Below are 16,833 nucleotides of genomic sequence, written 5' to 3' on the forward strand. Positions count from 1 at the left end.
TAGGTACCTTGAGAGTGAATACATGCTATTCTCAAAGTTCTTTTGATATTGGGTTGACCGAGGAGGAGTTAATGCAGCTAACTGTTACTGAAACTGAAGCAGTACCAGATGAAGAAGATCGAGATAAAGAAATAGTTCACCACAAGTAACATAGCGGAAGGGATTCGCAAGCTGAAATCAGCAATATATTATTTTCATAACATAAATCCCTCTATTTTACGTTCTTCACATGGAGAACAATTAGTTGAGGAAGCCTTGTGTCAACGTACTCCAACATCCTTAATGATATGAAGAAGACACGGCAAACAGAAAAATCACAACATTTTTTCGGAAAACATCGGCAACAATCACTGCATTTTACATTCCCTACCTACATTCTACCTCTGCGTCACCCTGCTCTTTCTCATGATATTCAATAAACGAGATATACAATAAAAAAACCTATGGTTTCTGTTATTCGCGGATTCCCGTATTCGCGGTCACTCCCGGAACGTAACCCCCGCGAATACGGGCGGCCGACTGTATAAAATATTTTCCTAGATTTTGGTATAACGTCTTAAAACCTTGAAAGGCATCTTTTGAATGCTAAGGCAACATCAATTTCCAAAAAAAGTGAACAAAACACCCTTTTTCGTTCCACCCTACTGTGCAGTAGTGTCGGGGGCCCAAGTGTACTGAGCCCTCGGGTTCCGGTGCCTATGCAACGCTTACAACAGGCAACTCTTCAACCCGTTGCTCGTGAGCACCATGGTGCTCTCTGAATCCCCCGGAGTGCTCGATGATCGTGTCCAATTTCACGCTCGCGAGCACATTCATCATAGGATTTAAATCATCGTGATTTCATGCATTCGTACGTCAAACTTGCCGTGAGAGCGTTGTTCTTTTGATGATGGGTACAGGCAGTGCTCGCGACTAGAAAAAGGTTGAAGACCTCTGACCTGAAAATTCTCTGGTGAGTGCTGGCCTATGCCCGATATAATGTACGTAACACGAAATTTTATCGATGCAAGCATACGATTTGCAGAACGATAAGTAAATTTCAATTCAAAACAAACAAAAGGAATTCTTAGTACAGGAAAATAACAAATGAAGTAATTTTTTCAAAAACAAGAGGACAGTTGAATTATATTAGATCTAGCACGGTGACCATACGTCCCGTATTTCCCGGGACAGTCCCGGTTTTTTTTTTGTTTTTTTTTGGCCGTCCCGACTTTTTAGCGAAAGTGTCCCGTTTTTTACATGAAGCTTACTTGAATTTTCATTCTTTATTGAAGTCAAAGAGTGAAATTATTTCCCCACTCATAAATTATATTACGATAATTGCAATTATAAATAAGAATATTAATTTGTTAAATTTGTCTTGGTGAGCGTTTTATTTCGTGGAATTAATTTAAATCCATTGCAATTTGCAGAAATACTTTATTTCCCGCCATTTTGATTTTCACGTAATTTTCTCCAATATTTGGCAACTTTGTTTACTTTTAGCGTTATTTTTGGCGGTAATTGGCGATGTCCCGTATTTGGAATCCCAATTTCTCGTATTTCATTCGAGGAAATATGGTCAGTCTAGATCTAAGAAATATATGATGGTGTCCCGTAAAGTGGGGCGTATGATCTGACGAAATTCATAGAGTGGCACGGCTTCGAAATGACTAACAACCCCTGTGCTATAGGTCTTACCAAACATAATATATGCACACATATAAAGCCGAGAGACAGCGCACGCTACCTATCAGCAACCGTTCAAGCTTTTTTCCTAGCACGTATATCACAAGCCTAACGTGTCTGAAGCCAAAAGTGCTTTTCGTGGTTCAAATTTTGCAACGTTCTCATCGAAAAGTTGCAATACACGATGTGACAGAGAATCAATCCCGAATCCGTTGCATGGTTTGCTTCATCTTATATATTCTTTTAATTTATTTATAATCTTTTTGGAAACCAGTGTAAATAATCATTCGTCGAATCCTCAGGTTACAGAAACAATACCTTCGTATTTGAAACCGAAAACGGACTGGATGTCGATGCCTTCTCGATCGGTAGGGACTCATTTTGTTCGCAGCATAACATACGGCGGTGAACTGATTGCATCCCTGAGACTCAAAGCAGCGAATCGTGGACAAAGGGAGATAATCAAAGCAGCCGTTACAGCAAATTTGCAGCTTACTGGAACGTTCGACATGAATGCAAATGGTGAATAAGTTTGTGCTATTATTTTATTACCCAATTTTATTTTTGCGTAGCGTGACTATGAAATGTGTTATCTATAATTTACGTAGAGCTATGCGGTAGTGGAAAAGAAAATTTACATTCACTAGAGCTCCTAATGTTTCATCTACAGGGAGTTTTGATCAACTTAGAAAAGATCTGACGGGCATGTACGATGAAGAAATCAAGGTAACAGCTACAAACAAGCCAATCGGAGTTGGGTCGGTCGAGAAACTAATGGAGGTCGTTGAAAATTACCCGAATGAAATCAAGGCGATAAACAACGGAAAAGGAAAAGCTTTAAAAGGGGAACTCTATCCATTATCTTCGCTCAAGTCCGATTACCCTCTGTATCTGTCGAACAGGTAAGAGAACCGACATATGAATGTTATTCTGGTCGTTTTCAGATAGATCAACACGCACGTGGAAATATATTTACCTGAATCAATCGGAAACTTTTTCCCGAGTACACGTAAATGTTGTTTTGGATCCCGATTCAGTCTGGAGCAGTCACAGAACTATTTATCCTACGAAAACGATTCTGGCGTGACCGGAATAATAATCAGTTATGAAATTAAAATTTATAAAAATTCTATTTCATTCTCTTCCAGCTATTTACTATTGTAAATGCACTTGGTAAAATTTCCTCTGGGGGAATTTCTAATGAATTGGTGCGTGCCGGAAAGTGTTGCGTATCTACAGTCGACTTGCCTTATAACGACTGTTCCATTAAAAAGGAAAGTACGACGAAAAAAATCCCGAATGTTTTCCTATATTTCCATCACGTTATCTTTTTCATCACGTTATCATTCATTTCATTAAAATGACTGAACTCAGCTAAACCTTTTTTTTTTGCAAAGAAATGGACTAAAACATTCAATATGTTTGACTTCGACGTTTGGGGAAAGGGTATGAAGCACAGATGATTCAAAAATAGAGCGTTGTCGATTCTACGGGAAAAACCCGGTGGTTAACTAGTCCCATAACTGGAAACGGGGGCGAGTCACAGCGAGTAAAACCGCTCTCGCACGAGTCGAATGGATAGCGTTGGCGTTTCTTTCTTCGCCCTCCTTTCGCTTACCATCCTGTTTCATTTCCTCGCACAGTGAGTGGTTCATTCCATTTTTTCACGTGGTTGATTTTTTTTATCTTATTACAAATTTCATTGCGCAATTTTAATTAATTACCCAATGGGAGTGAACCCTTGATGTTTTGCTGGAAATTATTTATTCGACGTGGGTTGTGTCTTAAATAAATTGCGACTCTATTATAATTAGATCTCCAATTGAAGGTTTTGGTGAAAATGTCGGAAGCCAAAATAGCCAAATCATTGAATATTCCAAAAATTACTGTGGTGAAAATAATTTATGATAGTGATTCAGTTATGAAAGCTGAATTCGCTTCTTCGATCACAGAATGAGAAATTTTGAAATTCCAATGGTTAAAACTGAGAAGAGATCGAAGATAGAACAATTTATATATATATACGGGGTGATTATAAAAAAACTATCCCGACATATGGGGCCCCTAACTATCATACCATTCACAGAAACTGAATGAAATTTTGGTATAAGGTATTTTGAGGTATGCGCTCAAGAATGTTATGGAAAACAACAGTGTCACTCTAACAGTTACGGTTAGAGTGAGAAAATTTCGAAAATAACTAATGGCAACACCAAGTTTTTTGTATTGGAATGCGATCTCCATACTGAAAAACACTAAATAGCGTTGGAATGGCAACTGTAGCATGAAAATCACCGGCGGTAGAAAGGCTAAAAGTGAGGACAACCAATAGGGACAGAGAAGCAGCATAAAATAAAGCATTTTATTGTGTTTTCCACATGACCTTGTGGAGGACTAATCAGGCTGGGATCTCGGTGTGACGAATGAAACGAACATTAATGCTCTGGTGCACGGCAAAGTCCTTTTTCCTTGCCTAGCTCCGGGGATTTTCGTGCTACAGGTGCCATTCCAACGCTATTTAGTGTTTTTCAGTACGGAGATCGCATTCCAATACAAAAAAACTTGGTGTTGCCATTTGATATTTTTGAAATTTTCTCACTGTAACCGTAACTGTTAGAGTGGTGACACTGTTGTTTTCCATATCATTCTTGAGCCCATACCTCAAAATACCTAATGCCAAAATTTAATTCAGTTTCTGTGAATGGTATGATAGTTAGGGGCCCATATGTCGGGATAGTTTTTTTTATAATCACCCCGTATATGTGGGCAATGTATTATATTTTTCTCAAAGAAAACCAGATTTTGCTGTATTTTTTAAATATATTTGGCATGCATATTTATACGGACATTTTCTTTTTCGTTTAACAGCCAACCAAGTTGACATTTTGCCTGTTGTGGTCCTTGTGTTTGATTGAAAGAATTTAAGTAATGAGTTAACAATCATTAAGTTGATAATAATGTTAGAGCAATCAGAGAGATAGATGCTTTTTCTCAGCCCACAACACATCAGATCAAGAGACTTTCTGCGTGTTACAAAAAAGCAAAAAGGTTGCTGAGAGGTGAAATATTGGCTGTCTCCGTCACAAATCGAATCCTGGACCTCTTGGAATCCGGGCATGCGCACTTACCATTACACCACGTGGCACACACCTTTCTGTCCTTATATCAAACAAAATTGTTAATTATTAACCACTTAAAAATTAAAAATTATTAACCACTAATAATTAGTAGTGATTAAAAACACACACGGCCATTTTCGCCACCAAAATAAATAAAACCAGGAACAACGTTGTCAGGACATATACGCACCAAATCCAGTAATAGAATGGACTCCATTAAAAGCTAGATCTATGCAATTGTTTCGAAACACCACTACTAAACCAGACATGCACCTCGTCCATATTCCTCTGCGGAACTTCTAACGAATTGGTACATGTTGGAATGTGTGTGTATGTATAGTGAACTTTATTTCTGTGTAATACTTGTTATGTGTAGTGCTGCCCTCTGCAACCAATTTTTTAAACTATGAGTTTTTCCCTCAACTCATAGAATGTGAAGTGTAATGAATGAATAATTATAGCGTTGTAGGCCAGTTGCTCTTTGTGGCGAGACTTTTTAACGGGGAGATCGGCTCGCATTTGTGCCTCGAAGTTGGGAACCGCAGAAAACCAACTTCAGCCGATCACCACTGCGGCGACGGTAGGGTTTGAACCCGGATCCTCGCGGTGCGAGTCCGTCGCTATGACCACTCGACCACCACAGCGGGCGTTTCAAAACACTACAGCCCCGTTTGCATAGGAAATGTAAAAAGAGCGTTTAAAACCGTCTCTACACGGATTTTCCTCGAAACCAGCTTACATGGACCAGCACTTTAACCCCACTTTACAGATATCGCCGGTGGTCCAGCGGGACGGCAGGTTCAATCAACACCATCTGCAGAAGAAGGCCTCCGCGCAAAGCTCGTGACTTCTCTGAAGGCCATCTCACCTACAGCCATTGGATATACTACAAAGAAGGATAAAGGTGGCGCATACGTCGGCCCGCTATATCCAATGGCTATAGGTGAGATAGCGGCCTTCTTCTGTGACATCACAAGCTTCGTGCGGAGGCCTTTCTCTATAGTTGATGTTAGTTCAATTCGCCGCGCAAAGGATTATGGTAAAGGAGGTTTAAACTCCCCCAGTGTCCCCCAACAAAGAAGGAAAAATTCCTGCCCCCCCCCATTTCTTTCCTTAAATCCGGGAGGATAAAGGATAAAGGAAAACCCCTTTCCTGTGCCGCGCGCAACGTGATTCGCCCAGCGCGACGCGCCGTCCACTCACCAGTAAGACAAGCAGCATGACTGCTTTCCTACAGAGCGCAATACGCCTCACGACAGCGCTTTAGGTTGGACGTTATTGGCTGACTCCTTCTGGAGGAGTCACATGCGTCGTGCGCCGCGCGTTTTGCCGATGTTCTCTTCACTTCTATCTCTCTCTTGTGTGCTTTCTTTCCCCTTCCCTTCAAACCGGAGCATGCGGACGACAGAGTATCTGATGCCAAGGCCATATACTATAATATAGCAGCCCTGATCTGATGCGCCTCCCTAGGAAAACACAAACGCGTAGCGTGATTATGTAACTCGTTTCTGTCGGCGCGAAATACTCTAATTCGGTTCACGCTGCGCAACAAACCCATTCCTAGAAAAACCCGGCTTAAAATGGGGAAAAAGTCGTCAAGCGAGTGCCAACAGTCGCAATACTGCACATGTAAACGGGGCTATATATAATGTGTCCCATTTTCAAAGGAATCCCCGTCTTAAATGGGCATCGTTGCATAAGTGAGTGCAAAACGCTTTTTCAAACTCGCATCGCAGGTATTACACTTATAATTATAATTTTGCGCATATTTGTTTGTAAAAAATTGTGGGAAAAATGAAGTATGGCGTACCACACATTTAATGTACGGGGTGATTATAAGAAAACTATCCCGACATATGGGCCCCTAACTATCATACCATTCACAGAAACTGAATGAAATTTTGGCATAAGGTATTTTGGGGTATGCGCTCAAGAATGATATGGAAAACTACAGTGTCACAGTTACGGTTACAGTGAGAAAATTTCGAAAATATCAAATGGCAACACCAAGTTTTTTGTATTGGAATGTGATCTCCATACTGAAAAACACTAAATAGCGTTGGAATGGCACCTGTAGCACGAAAATCCCCGGAGCTAGGCAAGGAAAAAGGACTTTGCCGTGCACCAGAGCATTAATGTTCGTTTCATTCGTCACACCGTTTCCCAGCCTGATTAGTCCTCCACAAGGTCATGTGGAAAACACAATAAAATGCTTTATTTTATGCTGCTTCTCTGTCCTTATTGGTTGTCCTCACTTTTAGCCTATCTACCGCCGGTGATTTTCATGCTACAGTTGCCGTTAGGACGCTATTTAGGGTTTTTCACAATGGAGATCACATTCCAATACAAAAAACTTGGTGTTGCCATTTGATATTTTCGATATTTTCTCACTGTAACCGTAACTGTTAGAGCGACACTGTTGTTTTCCATATCATTCTTGAGCGCATACATCAAAATACCTTATGCCAAAATTTCATTCAGTTTCTGTGAATGGTATGATAGTTAGGGGCCCATATGTCGGGATAGTTTTTTTATAATCACCCTGTATTTTGATCATAGGTCGGCGATAAGACTCAGAAGTCTGGGGGGGGGGGGGCACGATGATGATGATGGGAATTCCTACACAACATATACATTAGATCTGCCCACTCCCTTTTTGAAGCTGGGGGCGGGGGGGCCCAAAAAACTATCAACATAAAATGAAAATGACTTGCAAACGGTTTCCGGGTTATTAGGCCATGGTCTAGGAGATTTTCTTCCTGACGTACGAAGCCTTTCTCGCTTGCCGCGGAGACTTACGTCGAATTAACCTCAGATGATGCCTGCCACAGATGTGGGCGAAACGTCAGGAAGAAAATCTCCTAGACCATGGCCTAATAACCCGGAAACCGTTTGCAAGTCATTTAACGCCGGCCATGAAAGCCTCAGACAATATAAAATGAAAATTTGAGCATTTGAGGATTAAAAATTGTCAAACTAAAATTGTCCTTTCCATCCAAAACCACTTGTTTCTCGTTTTATTGGTTGAACCAATTTTTTCTTGACACATCTCCTGAACACTTTTTCCACATTTCTGTGCATAAAAAAGTATCGATTTTTACAAAGTTCGGGTGCGGAAGAAAGTAATTTATGTAAAAAACAGTAGAGAAGCAATGAAATACGGTCAAACCTCGTTAGTGCGTCACCCGGTTAACACGTCACTCCGCATACCGGGTCACCTTTTGCAAGTCCCAATTATCCTCAGGCAGGAATTGGCACAGCTATGGCTTACTCCGTCTAACTAGTCACTCCGCTTATCAAGTCATATTTTCGCTCTTCCAAGAGTGACTTATTAACGAGGTTTGACTGTATATGAGGGAGAAATTTTCCACCATTTTTCTAATTTCGTCCGGCTTTTGCGAATCGAAATAAGATTTCGTGATAATTTCTGTTCTACACTCATTGCCGTAAAAATATCCGCACCCAGAGGAAGTCGTCAAAATGAAACGAAATTTTACACATGCAAGTACTACGTTGATATAAGTAAGTGATTAGAAAATCCAAGAAAAAGGATCATTTATTGCAGAAAAAGGTACAGATGAACATTAGTTTTAGTACTCTGTTGGACCCCCCTCTCTAGCGCGAATGCACGATGCGATACGAGCGGGCATTGAGGCATACAAGTTCCCGTATGATGTCCTGAGACATCTCGTTCCACAGTTGCTGTAAATGCGCCTCTAGTTCGACCAACCTCGTAGGGTGTCCAATTTCCCGTCCCAAATGATCCCAGATATGCTCGATTGGTGACAAATCTGGGGATAGAGCAGGCCAGGGAAGGGTGGTAATGTGGCGGAGGCAGTCTTGTGACATCCTTGCTGTGTGTGGCCTAGCATTGTCTTGTTGAAAAATGGCTCCTGGGAGCCCTGCCACGAGTGGCAACACATGTGGCTGAAGGATGTTATGGACGTACCGCTGGGCTGTCATTGTGCCATGGATCAATATTAGGGGTGACCGTGTATCGTTAGCAATGGCACCCCATACCATGACACCAGCTGTGGGAGCGGTGTGTCGCTGTAAAGCGAAGGCAGGATTGAAGCGTTCACCACGGGGCCGTGTCATTGGCAGCACACGTAATGGGCGCCGCGATACCAGATGTCCTCCAGCCAGGCGCCTTGCGATGGTTCGGGAAGACACTGGGGCCCGTAGTGAAGCTGCCGCCTGTGTCTGGATAGCGGCCAATGAGGCAGTTGGCTCTACGCGTGCGTTTCGGATGATGTGACGGTCTTCTCGACGACTGGTCTGTCGAGGGCGTCCGGAACCTGGTCGAGGTGTAAATGACGTCTCTTCTGTCCACTGGTCCCAACACCTCCTCACAGTAAAATCAGAAGGGCCGAGCTGACCACCCAGCTTCCATCATCCCGATGATTCTTCCCCTATCGAACTCTGACAACTGCTCATATGGTCTTCGACGGCGGCGTAACGGCATGTCTACCTCAGCATTTCCTTTGCGAACGATTAAATACACTCCAGCAAGCTCTGCTTACCTGTTTTATACTCCAAGGAGAACGAAGTTCAACGCCCTCTAGTGGCATTACGCAATGCGCAATCACGCTGCATTTCTAATCATTTGCATATCTGCCCGACATGTACCTTCAGGCCAACTTTCGTGTCGATCCCACAATTATTTCTTGGTGCGCAAATTTTTATGGCAATGAGTGTATATTTTATGGTGACGGAATTAAAAAATAATAACAGTGCATCTGGTTTCGAAGCAGTGTCGATGAGCAAATCATTTTCTTAAGAGTGTTTCACATTACATGACAAAACATAGATTCACGTCCGTTGACATTTTTTTCAGCGCATTAAACAACATGATCGATGACATAGAATCGAAATTCGATGACATTCGAATCACTATGGACGACTTTAAGCAATGGAACAGAAAGAGGCCAGAAGTCGGCGAAGAGCAAGAAGAACAGGTGCGTCGTTTCAATTGACTCGAGCTGATCAATTTATTCACTTAAAAATACGATTTTCGCAAAAATATTCAAGACGCGCTATATTGCGTCTTTCAATTTCATTTCTCAGAAGAACTTTCTCTACGCTTAACCGGATGCACGGTTTACCCGTAGCTACTGCTACTCACCTGGACGGTTCCAATATCTCCACACATTTATGGAAGGAAAAATTTAGAGCATCTCCGAAATTGGCACGCATACTTCATACAGGAAAGCCTAATTTTAACAATATGGCTGCAATTGAGTTCTCTATCTTCCAATAAATTTTTCAGAGTTTTTTCCCCCTTGAACAAGGGTAAAAAAATTTCATAAAATGAAATGTCACTTCAAATCTTGCTTTTCTCAAAAGTTCTCTTCAGTCCAAGCGCATAATTTAATGAGGCAAAATGTAGGCGATCTCATTCATTTAGAACTCTCAAACAGTGAAATTCGCTCGCTGATATTGTTTTACCAAGACCGCGTCAATGGAATTCAGTCCATTGTTGCGTGTATCACGTACGATATTGGAACACCGATTTTTATTCGTATTCGATCACTTACAGATCGAAGACTTTTTTGAAGAGATCACAGACGCCCAACAAGCTTTCCATTTAGCGATTGCGGAAATGGACGTGTCGTCAAGCGGAGACGTAAAGCAGTTCAAGAAAGCATTTGAAGCTTATGGAGAAGGGACCAAAAACATACCGAACCGATTCCAGAGGAACTTTCAGAAACTCAAGCATCAAATAGTAAGTGTGATTTTATAAAAGAAAATTAGCGCAATTCATATTGTGTGTTTGAAATTACTATGTTCCGCAAAATCTCCAAGATTATGTGAATACACTCTATTATGTGTAGAGAGGCGATTTCCATTGAGAAATTCATTTCGAAGGCGTTTCTGGTCTTCAGCGACCGAACAAGTGAGAAGTCGAATTACGAACGAGTATTTCCTCTGCGTTTATTTGACTGCCTGGAAAAATTGCTATTTGAGAGCACAGAAATGCAAACTTGCTTCTTGTGATAGATTACATTTTTGTTTTTAATATTAGCGTCCCAGGCCCTGTCTTTTTCCTCAAGTTTGATAAAAGCCTCCGTTTTCAGCGTGTGGCTCAAAAGCGTGATGTCAGGTGAATTTTACCGTGGGAAAATTTTTAAATTGTTTGTGTCCAAAGAAAGCCTGAGCCGCCGCGCCTTACAACCTGCTACCCGGATATACCGCACCCCCTGCATGCACCCTCGCTTAAGCTACCCCTGCTACACATCCCTAATCTCATTAGAAGTATGAGCTCTTTCTGTTGCACGCAATGGAGATCTATCATTTCGTCTATGGTTCGCGCTGGCCTTGGTCCCCTACTAGTTCTTTCTCCTCCAGTCCCACGGTCTTCCCCAAGGACACCACGATCCTTGACAAATGGTGGCTCCTGTTCATGAACTAGTCTCTCAAAGACGCGCTTAATAATGCAATCAGCACCACGTTGAGAACTTTAATTCCCCATGATGCATCTGTACCTTGGATATCGCCTTTTCTTAAAAACGGACGTGAAAAAGAGTCATTGAAAGCACTACACATGCCTATTTTGCTCTCTACTCTAGATCTTCCTATCGAGGGGGGCAACTGTCCCCTTACATGTATTGTTGACATACTTGAAAAATAATTTTGGGTCAGCGACAATGTCATCTATCAACCTAGATTCAACTTCCTCTTCACTTTCCCCTAATCATCTTTTTCAATGCCCTTCTTTTCAGTATATATTGACATCATCTATTTCACTTTTATACTCTCTAAATGCCATTTTATTTTTAAAGATAAAAACTATCCACTTTTTCCGTGAACCAGAGAGAGTTCGACGAACAAGCGCGCTTTTCTCGAACAAAGGGTGTGACGTAAAGCAAAACATAGAATTAGGCCCTAAATTCTTCACATTAACGTACCACACCAACTGATTACACACAACCGGTCTTTGAAAACTCCCACTAAACTTTCTTTCAAAAGATCAGAGTTGGTTCTTCGAAAGCAAGGAATCGTGCTTCTGTTATCAGCTTTACCCGAAGAAAAGTTAGAGAAAACTAACGACACGCGATGAGCACTAGAGGAAAATTCGTTCCCCTCCGAAACATTTTCAATAAGATCCTCGGAACTAGTAAGAACTAAATCTAAAGTAGAAGTACCCCTAGTAGCTTCTAATACCTGACGATACAAAGCCTATCGGGCACCAACTTAAGAAAGCCTTTCTCATATAAGTTCTCTAACCGATAAGTTCGCCCAATCGATACCAGGGTAATTGAAATCTCATGATATAACAACCTTCTTACGCTTACACATATAGTAAATTTCCTCATGAAGTGTGGAGATGTAGTTCAAATCCTTATTCGGTGTATTATAACAAACCCCTACTACAAATACCAATACAAATACAACGCCACAACAAGCAAAATGCCCAACGAGGTGGCTGATAAAAAGATGCCCATAAAAATATGGATGTCATATATTTCAGCAACCCAATTAAAAATGCAATTAACACAAATTATAAACAATATATATACATGATAAAATATTATACAGCGCCCATAAAGAATACTTACGGTTGCCTTATTCTACGTATTGGGTAGCTTCTCGATTTACCCCAACATGTTTATCGTATTTCTTTTTGAACGTGTCAATTGTGTTACAATTTACTACCTCCGGGGGTAAGCTATTCCATTTATTAACAACCCTATTAGAGAAAAATTCCCTGCGACACCATAGCCTTGCATTGTCCCTCACCAATCGATACTGGTGTCCCCTTGTAAAAGCAGTCGATTGGCGGTGTACTAAAAGTTCGTGATCCATCCTATCCATCCCTTTGAAAATTTTGAACACTTGGATCATATCTCCTCGACACTTGCGTTCATCCAATGTAAACATATTCAAAAAATGAAGTCTCTCTTCATAACTCAAGCCCCATGTGCCAATGAGGACACGCGTAGCTCTTCTCTGCACCCCTTCAACCAAGTGTATGTCCCTCTGTAGGTATGGTCTCCATAACCTTACAGCATACTCCAGTCCAGGACGAACTAAGCCTCGAAAAAGCGGAAGAATGACTTTAGGAGAACGCGAAGAGACTTTTTTGAAAATGAGTGTATGACGCTTTTTTTCCAAGCTCAACACATGTAGTTTCCTATTTTGTATGTTACACTCTCGAGCGTGCACATATGGTTTCACGTTAATCAAGAGTCACCCCCATCTTTTACCCAAGAAGTTCTTTTTAGTTTGACAACGAACAAAACCAAAAGCGTAGACACGCAAAGTGTTAGAAATATTTTTTGTATCGCCCGAATTTTCTAAGAGGTAAGTTTTCGTACACGCACATCCAAAATTTAAAATGTTATTTGAGAAGCTATTGTGTGATTAGTGTGTGTGTGAAATTGTATACAATCAACACATTATTTATATGAAATCCTATAATTGCGTTTTCTCTATTTTTTTTCAGACTGGAGATGATCTGGGTGAGTATGAAATTATAAATTTGTAATTTTATATGGTAACGGATTGGTACGTATACAACTTTTTTTACGACATAAACATGCTTTTTAGACAACGAAAACATTTACCAACACACTGTGAATACTGATCTGAAACTTTGTTTCCGCGGAAAGGAATCACAACCACGCACCATCTCATTTTCGAAAAAAATATAAGTATATATCGATTTCCACTAACCGCGAGTTTACATAAAACGCGAAACTGAACTTAAAATGTTATGACTACAGTGCCGTTGATTTTAGAGATTTAGGTTATTAAAAGGAATTGAACTTCAGAAAAGCTCTCTGATTGTTATCAATTATGTTTTGCATGCGTCTTAAATCTCCTCGGGGTGCGATTTTAGAGAAGTCCTCTTGTCTTTAACCCAATCAAATCTGATTTATATATAATATAATAATAATCTTTATTGTTTAGGGCCAATTGCCCCGTTACAAGCAACGAGATGAACAGTTAAATTTTTGTATTTTATACTCTGATTTAAATACCCTATTGTAAACACTGCACGCAGAGTTTACCCAATCACTTCGTTGAACATTTCAACCCAATCAGCTCGTATGACGTGACGCTCACGTCCTTTCGCGCGTAACTGGGCCTTCAATTCCGCTTACGTGAACGCGTTACGCGCTGCGTATATATAAAGTTGTATATCTTCATATAATTTCCAAGATATCTGACACGGAAGGTCGTGAACATCATGTCATACGAGTGGATTGGGTTTAAAAGTTCAAAGCAGCAACTGCTCTTCGTACTCGTCAGAAGCTGCGTAAGGGCAACACCATCTACAGCAGAAGTCCTCCGCGCGAAGCTCGTGACGTCACCGAAGAAGTTCATCTCACCTATAGCCATTGGATGTTTAGTTGGGGTTGGGGGCGCAAACGTCCTGGTGGTGCCGGGCGGAGATGCGGAGCTATTGTTGGGTTGGGAATGTGAGGGAGGCAGGGAGAGAGTTGGTGAGGGGCGCCCTGGGGGGGGGGGGGTTGGATTTTCTTGGGGTGGCTTCGCTTGGCTGAAACACCAGTAGGTTTTCCCGGTGCGTCCGCGGTCTTATGACCACTGTGCTTTCGCTATTGCAATTTTGCAATAGCGAAAGAACCTGGACGTTCTCGGTTCATTCTGTGTTCTGTATTCTATAGCCATTGGATATACTACAAAAAAGGGTAAAAATGGTGCATGCATCGGCCTGCTATATCCAATGGCTATAAGTGAGATGAACTTCTTTAGTGACGTCATGAGCTTCGCACGGAGACCATCTGCTATAGGTGGTGTCGGCACGGGTCTGCGCTCTATTGTTTCTAATATTCCTTTGTGTTCGAGAATTAAATAATTGGCAATAAATTATAAAGTCAAATTTTTCACTTTGTGATTTATAGCAATTAAATTGCACCAAAACATGATGATTTGACAACCGATTTCTCTACCGAATGTTTCACGATTTTATTCTTTTTCTCTCCGACAGTTTGGAAGAAACCCAAGGGAAGCGGCGTTAAATACGTAAACTGGGGATCTAAAACATGTACGTCGAAATCGGAGACTGAAACAGAAATGCTTTACGTTGGTTATGCGGCTGGCACGTCCGAATTCGCGTGGAACAGCGGTAAAAATACCGAATGTCTACCGGAAACGAAACCAGACCTGTCGTCCGTACTTCGGTCGGTCGACACTACGGCATGGATACAGACTCTCGAATACAGAGATCCGAAGAATGCTGAAAACACAAAATTCTTGCCTTGTGCTGTCTGTCTCGCCAAAGAAAAAATTACTCAAGGTTCGCATAATTCATTATTGTACTCTCATATGAGCGGTATCATTTTTCCCAGAATAAATAAATTAAACAAACCCAATCACGATGCAAGAATAATGTGGATAATCAAAGCTTTTTGTTGTGGATGCAATGTTATGAGAATACTGTAAATATAAATATATAAATGTTAATCTGGTTATGCTGAAAGCCATGTTTCCTGGTCACGACACCAAATTGATGCGAGGTCTTCTTTGTTCGATAAATAATCCAGTAAAGACTAGCATCATTGAAATTTTAACACTTGCTTTTGTAAAAACAATTGTCTCAGTTACAGGTTTTTACAACACTTTACTTGAAGTTATTAGAAACTCCCCCACCTCCTCTGCCATAAGGAGAGTTTACCTTACCTCCCCCCCCCCCGTATCTTTACTTCATACATGCTCAACCCATGGCCAGGAGACCAGATGTGACCCCGGGTCATCTGATGTGGCAGGTGACACATATCCAAATCACTGAAGTGGCCCACGAAAGATTATCAAATCACTTTGAGTAGTCCGTGACATATTTCCAGATTACTTCAGTAGCTTGCGGTGCATTTCCAAATTGCTTGAGTGACCCTCGGCACATATCTCTAGTTCAAAGTGGCTCTCGTGGTACAATTTGCAGATCATTCTAAAGGCCGCCGCGCGCGCGAGACTTACAGATCATTTAAACATCCCGCGATACATTTACAGTTCCTTAAGCGGCCAGCGGCATTTTTATATATAAATTAAGTAGCGCTTGGCGCATTTTCAGATCATTTAAGTGGCTCGAAACGCATTTCCAGATCACATGAATTCCCCGCGAAAAGTTTTCAGTTCACTCAAGTGGCCCAGGGAACACTTTCAGATCACCCGAGTGAATCGCGCTTTTTCTTTCCTGGTAACTCAAGAGTGGTCCGTACCCACTTTCAAATCACCTGAGTGAATTGCGGCACATTTTTAGATAACTCAAGTGGCCCGCGAAACGTTCCCAAACCAGTGAAGTGGCCCACTCTTCAAAAGATTGAGCACCCTTGCTTTGCTTCTCTCGTCTGAATCAAAAGAGAAAGATGGGTCCCATTCAAAACCCAAAAAGTTTTCTTTCTTTCATCTTATCCCTGTGGCCAACGCACAACAATCGCTTCTAATGTGAGGTGGCTAAGTATCGGTTGTTTACGAATAACCTCGAACCCAAGTCAAGGAAATGTATCATATATCTGTGGACACTCTCATAATCGTAAATAGTGATCTGATAGTTATTATTTTAATTTAGGAAGTGTGTGTGTGTGTATTTTCTCTATTACAACAACCCTGTCGCAGAGGAAGCGCAATTTCAAGTGAAAAATATGCCTATGCGTCATTGGTTTTCAAATACGAAGTTCTAAGCTCACTTATCACACGTGCGATTTATTTGTCAGATTAGACTGCAATTTATTTTTCAATAGCTTCTGTGAAATGACACATACTTTTGTTTGCTAAGAAATCTCGTTTTTCTTTTATTACACACAGAGATGTTTGCTGCCATGACTCAATGTCCACAAGACTGGAACCTTGAATACTCAGGTTATTTGATGGCAGACAGCAGTTCAAACGTTGACAGAGATTTCCTTTGCGTGAATAAGAACAAAGGTGAGGGAACTGATCCGGTCGATGATCCCGTGGAAACGACGCCTAAGCTGAATTCGGTGTTTATGCATTGTGATAAATGCGCCGATGAAAAACTTGTTCCATGTGTTGTATGCACGAAATAATTCGAACTTAATAAATGCCAAACTATTCAAAAATG

General features: G+C 41.2%; 1 protein-coding gene across 1 annotated transcript in view; it reads left to right on the forward strand.

Annotated features, from left to right (window-relative positions):
* Nucleotides 1–16,833, forward strand: part of LOC149068243 (uncharacterized) — a 33,949-nt gene extending 17,116 nt beyond the window's left edge. The window contains exons 4-10 of the mRNA XM_089251682.1: nt 1,971–2,190; nt 2,339–2,570; nt 9,625–9,745; nt 10,327–10,512; nt 13,234–13,249; nt 14,743–15,051; nt 16,557–16,833. Of these exons, the coding sequence (XP_089107808.1) occupies nt 1,971–2,190; nt 2,339–2,570; nt 9,625–9,745; nt 10,327–10,512; nt 13,234–13,249; nt 14,743–15,051; nt 16,557–16,798 (1,326 nt within the window). The 3' untranslated portion in view covers nt 16,799–16,833. The remainder of the gene's footprint in view (nt 1–1,970; nt 2,191–2,338; nt 2,571–9,624; nt 9,746–10,326; nt 10,513–13,233; nt 13,250–14,742; nt 15,052–16,556) is intronic.

The sequence above is a fragment of the Pholcus phalangioides genome, unplaced genomic scaffold (assembly GCF_987345545.1).
Source record: "Pholcus phalangioides strain wild (caught in Gottingen) unplaced genomic scaffold, Ppha-v1.0 ptg000027l_1, whole genome shotgun sequence".
In the NCBI taxonomy this organism is placed as follows: Eukaryota; Metazoa; Arthropoda; class Arachnida; order Araneae; family Pholcidae; genus Pholcus; species Pholcus phalangioides.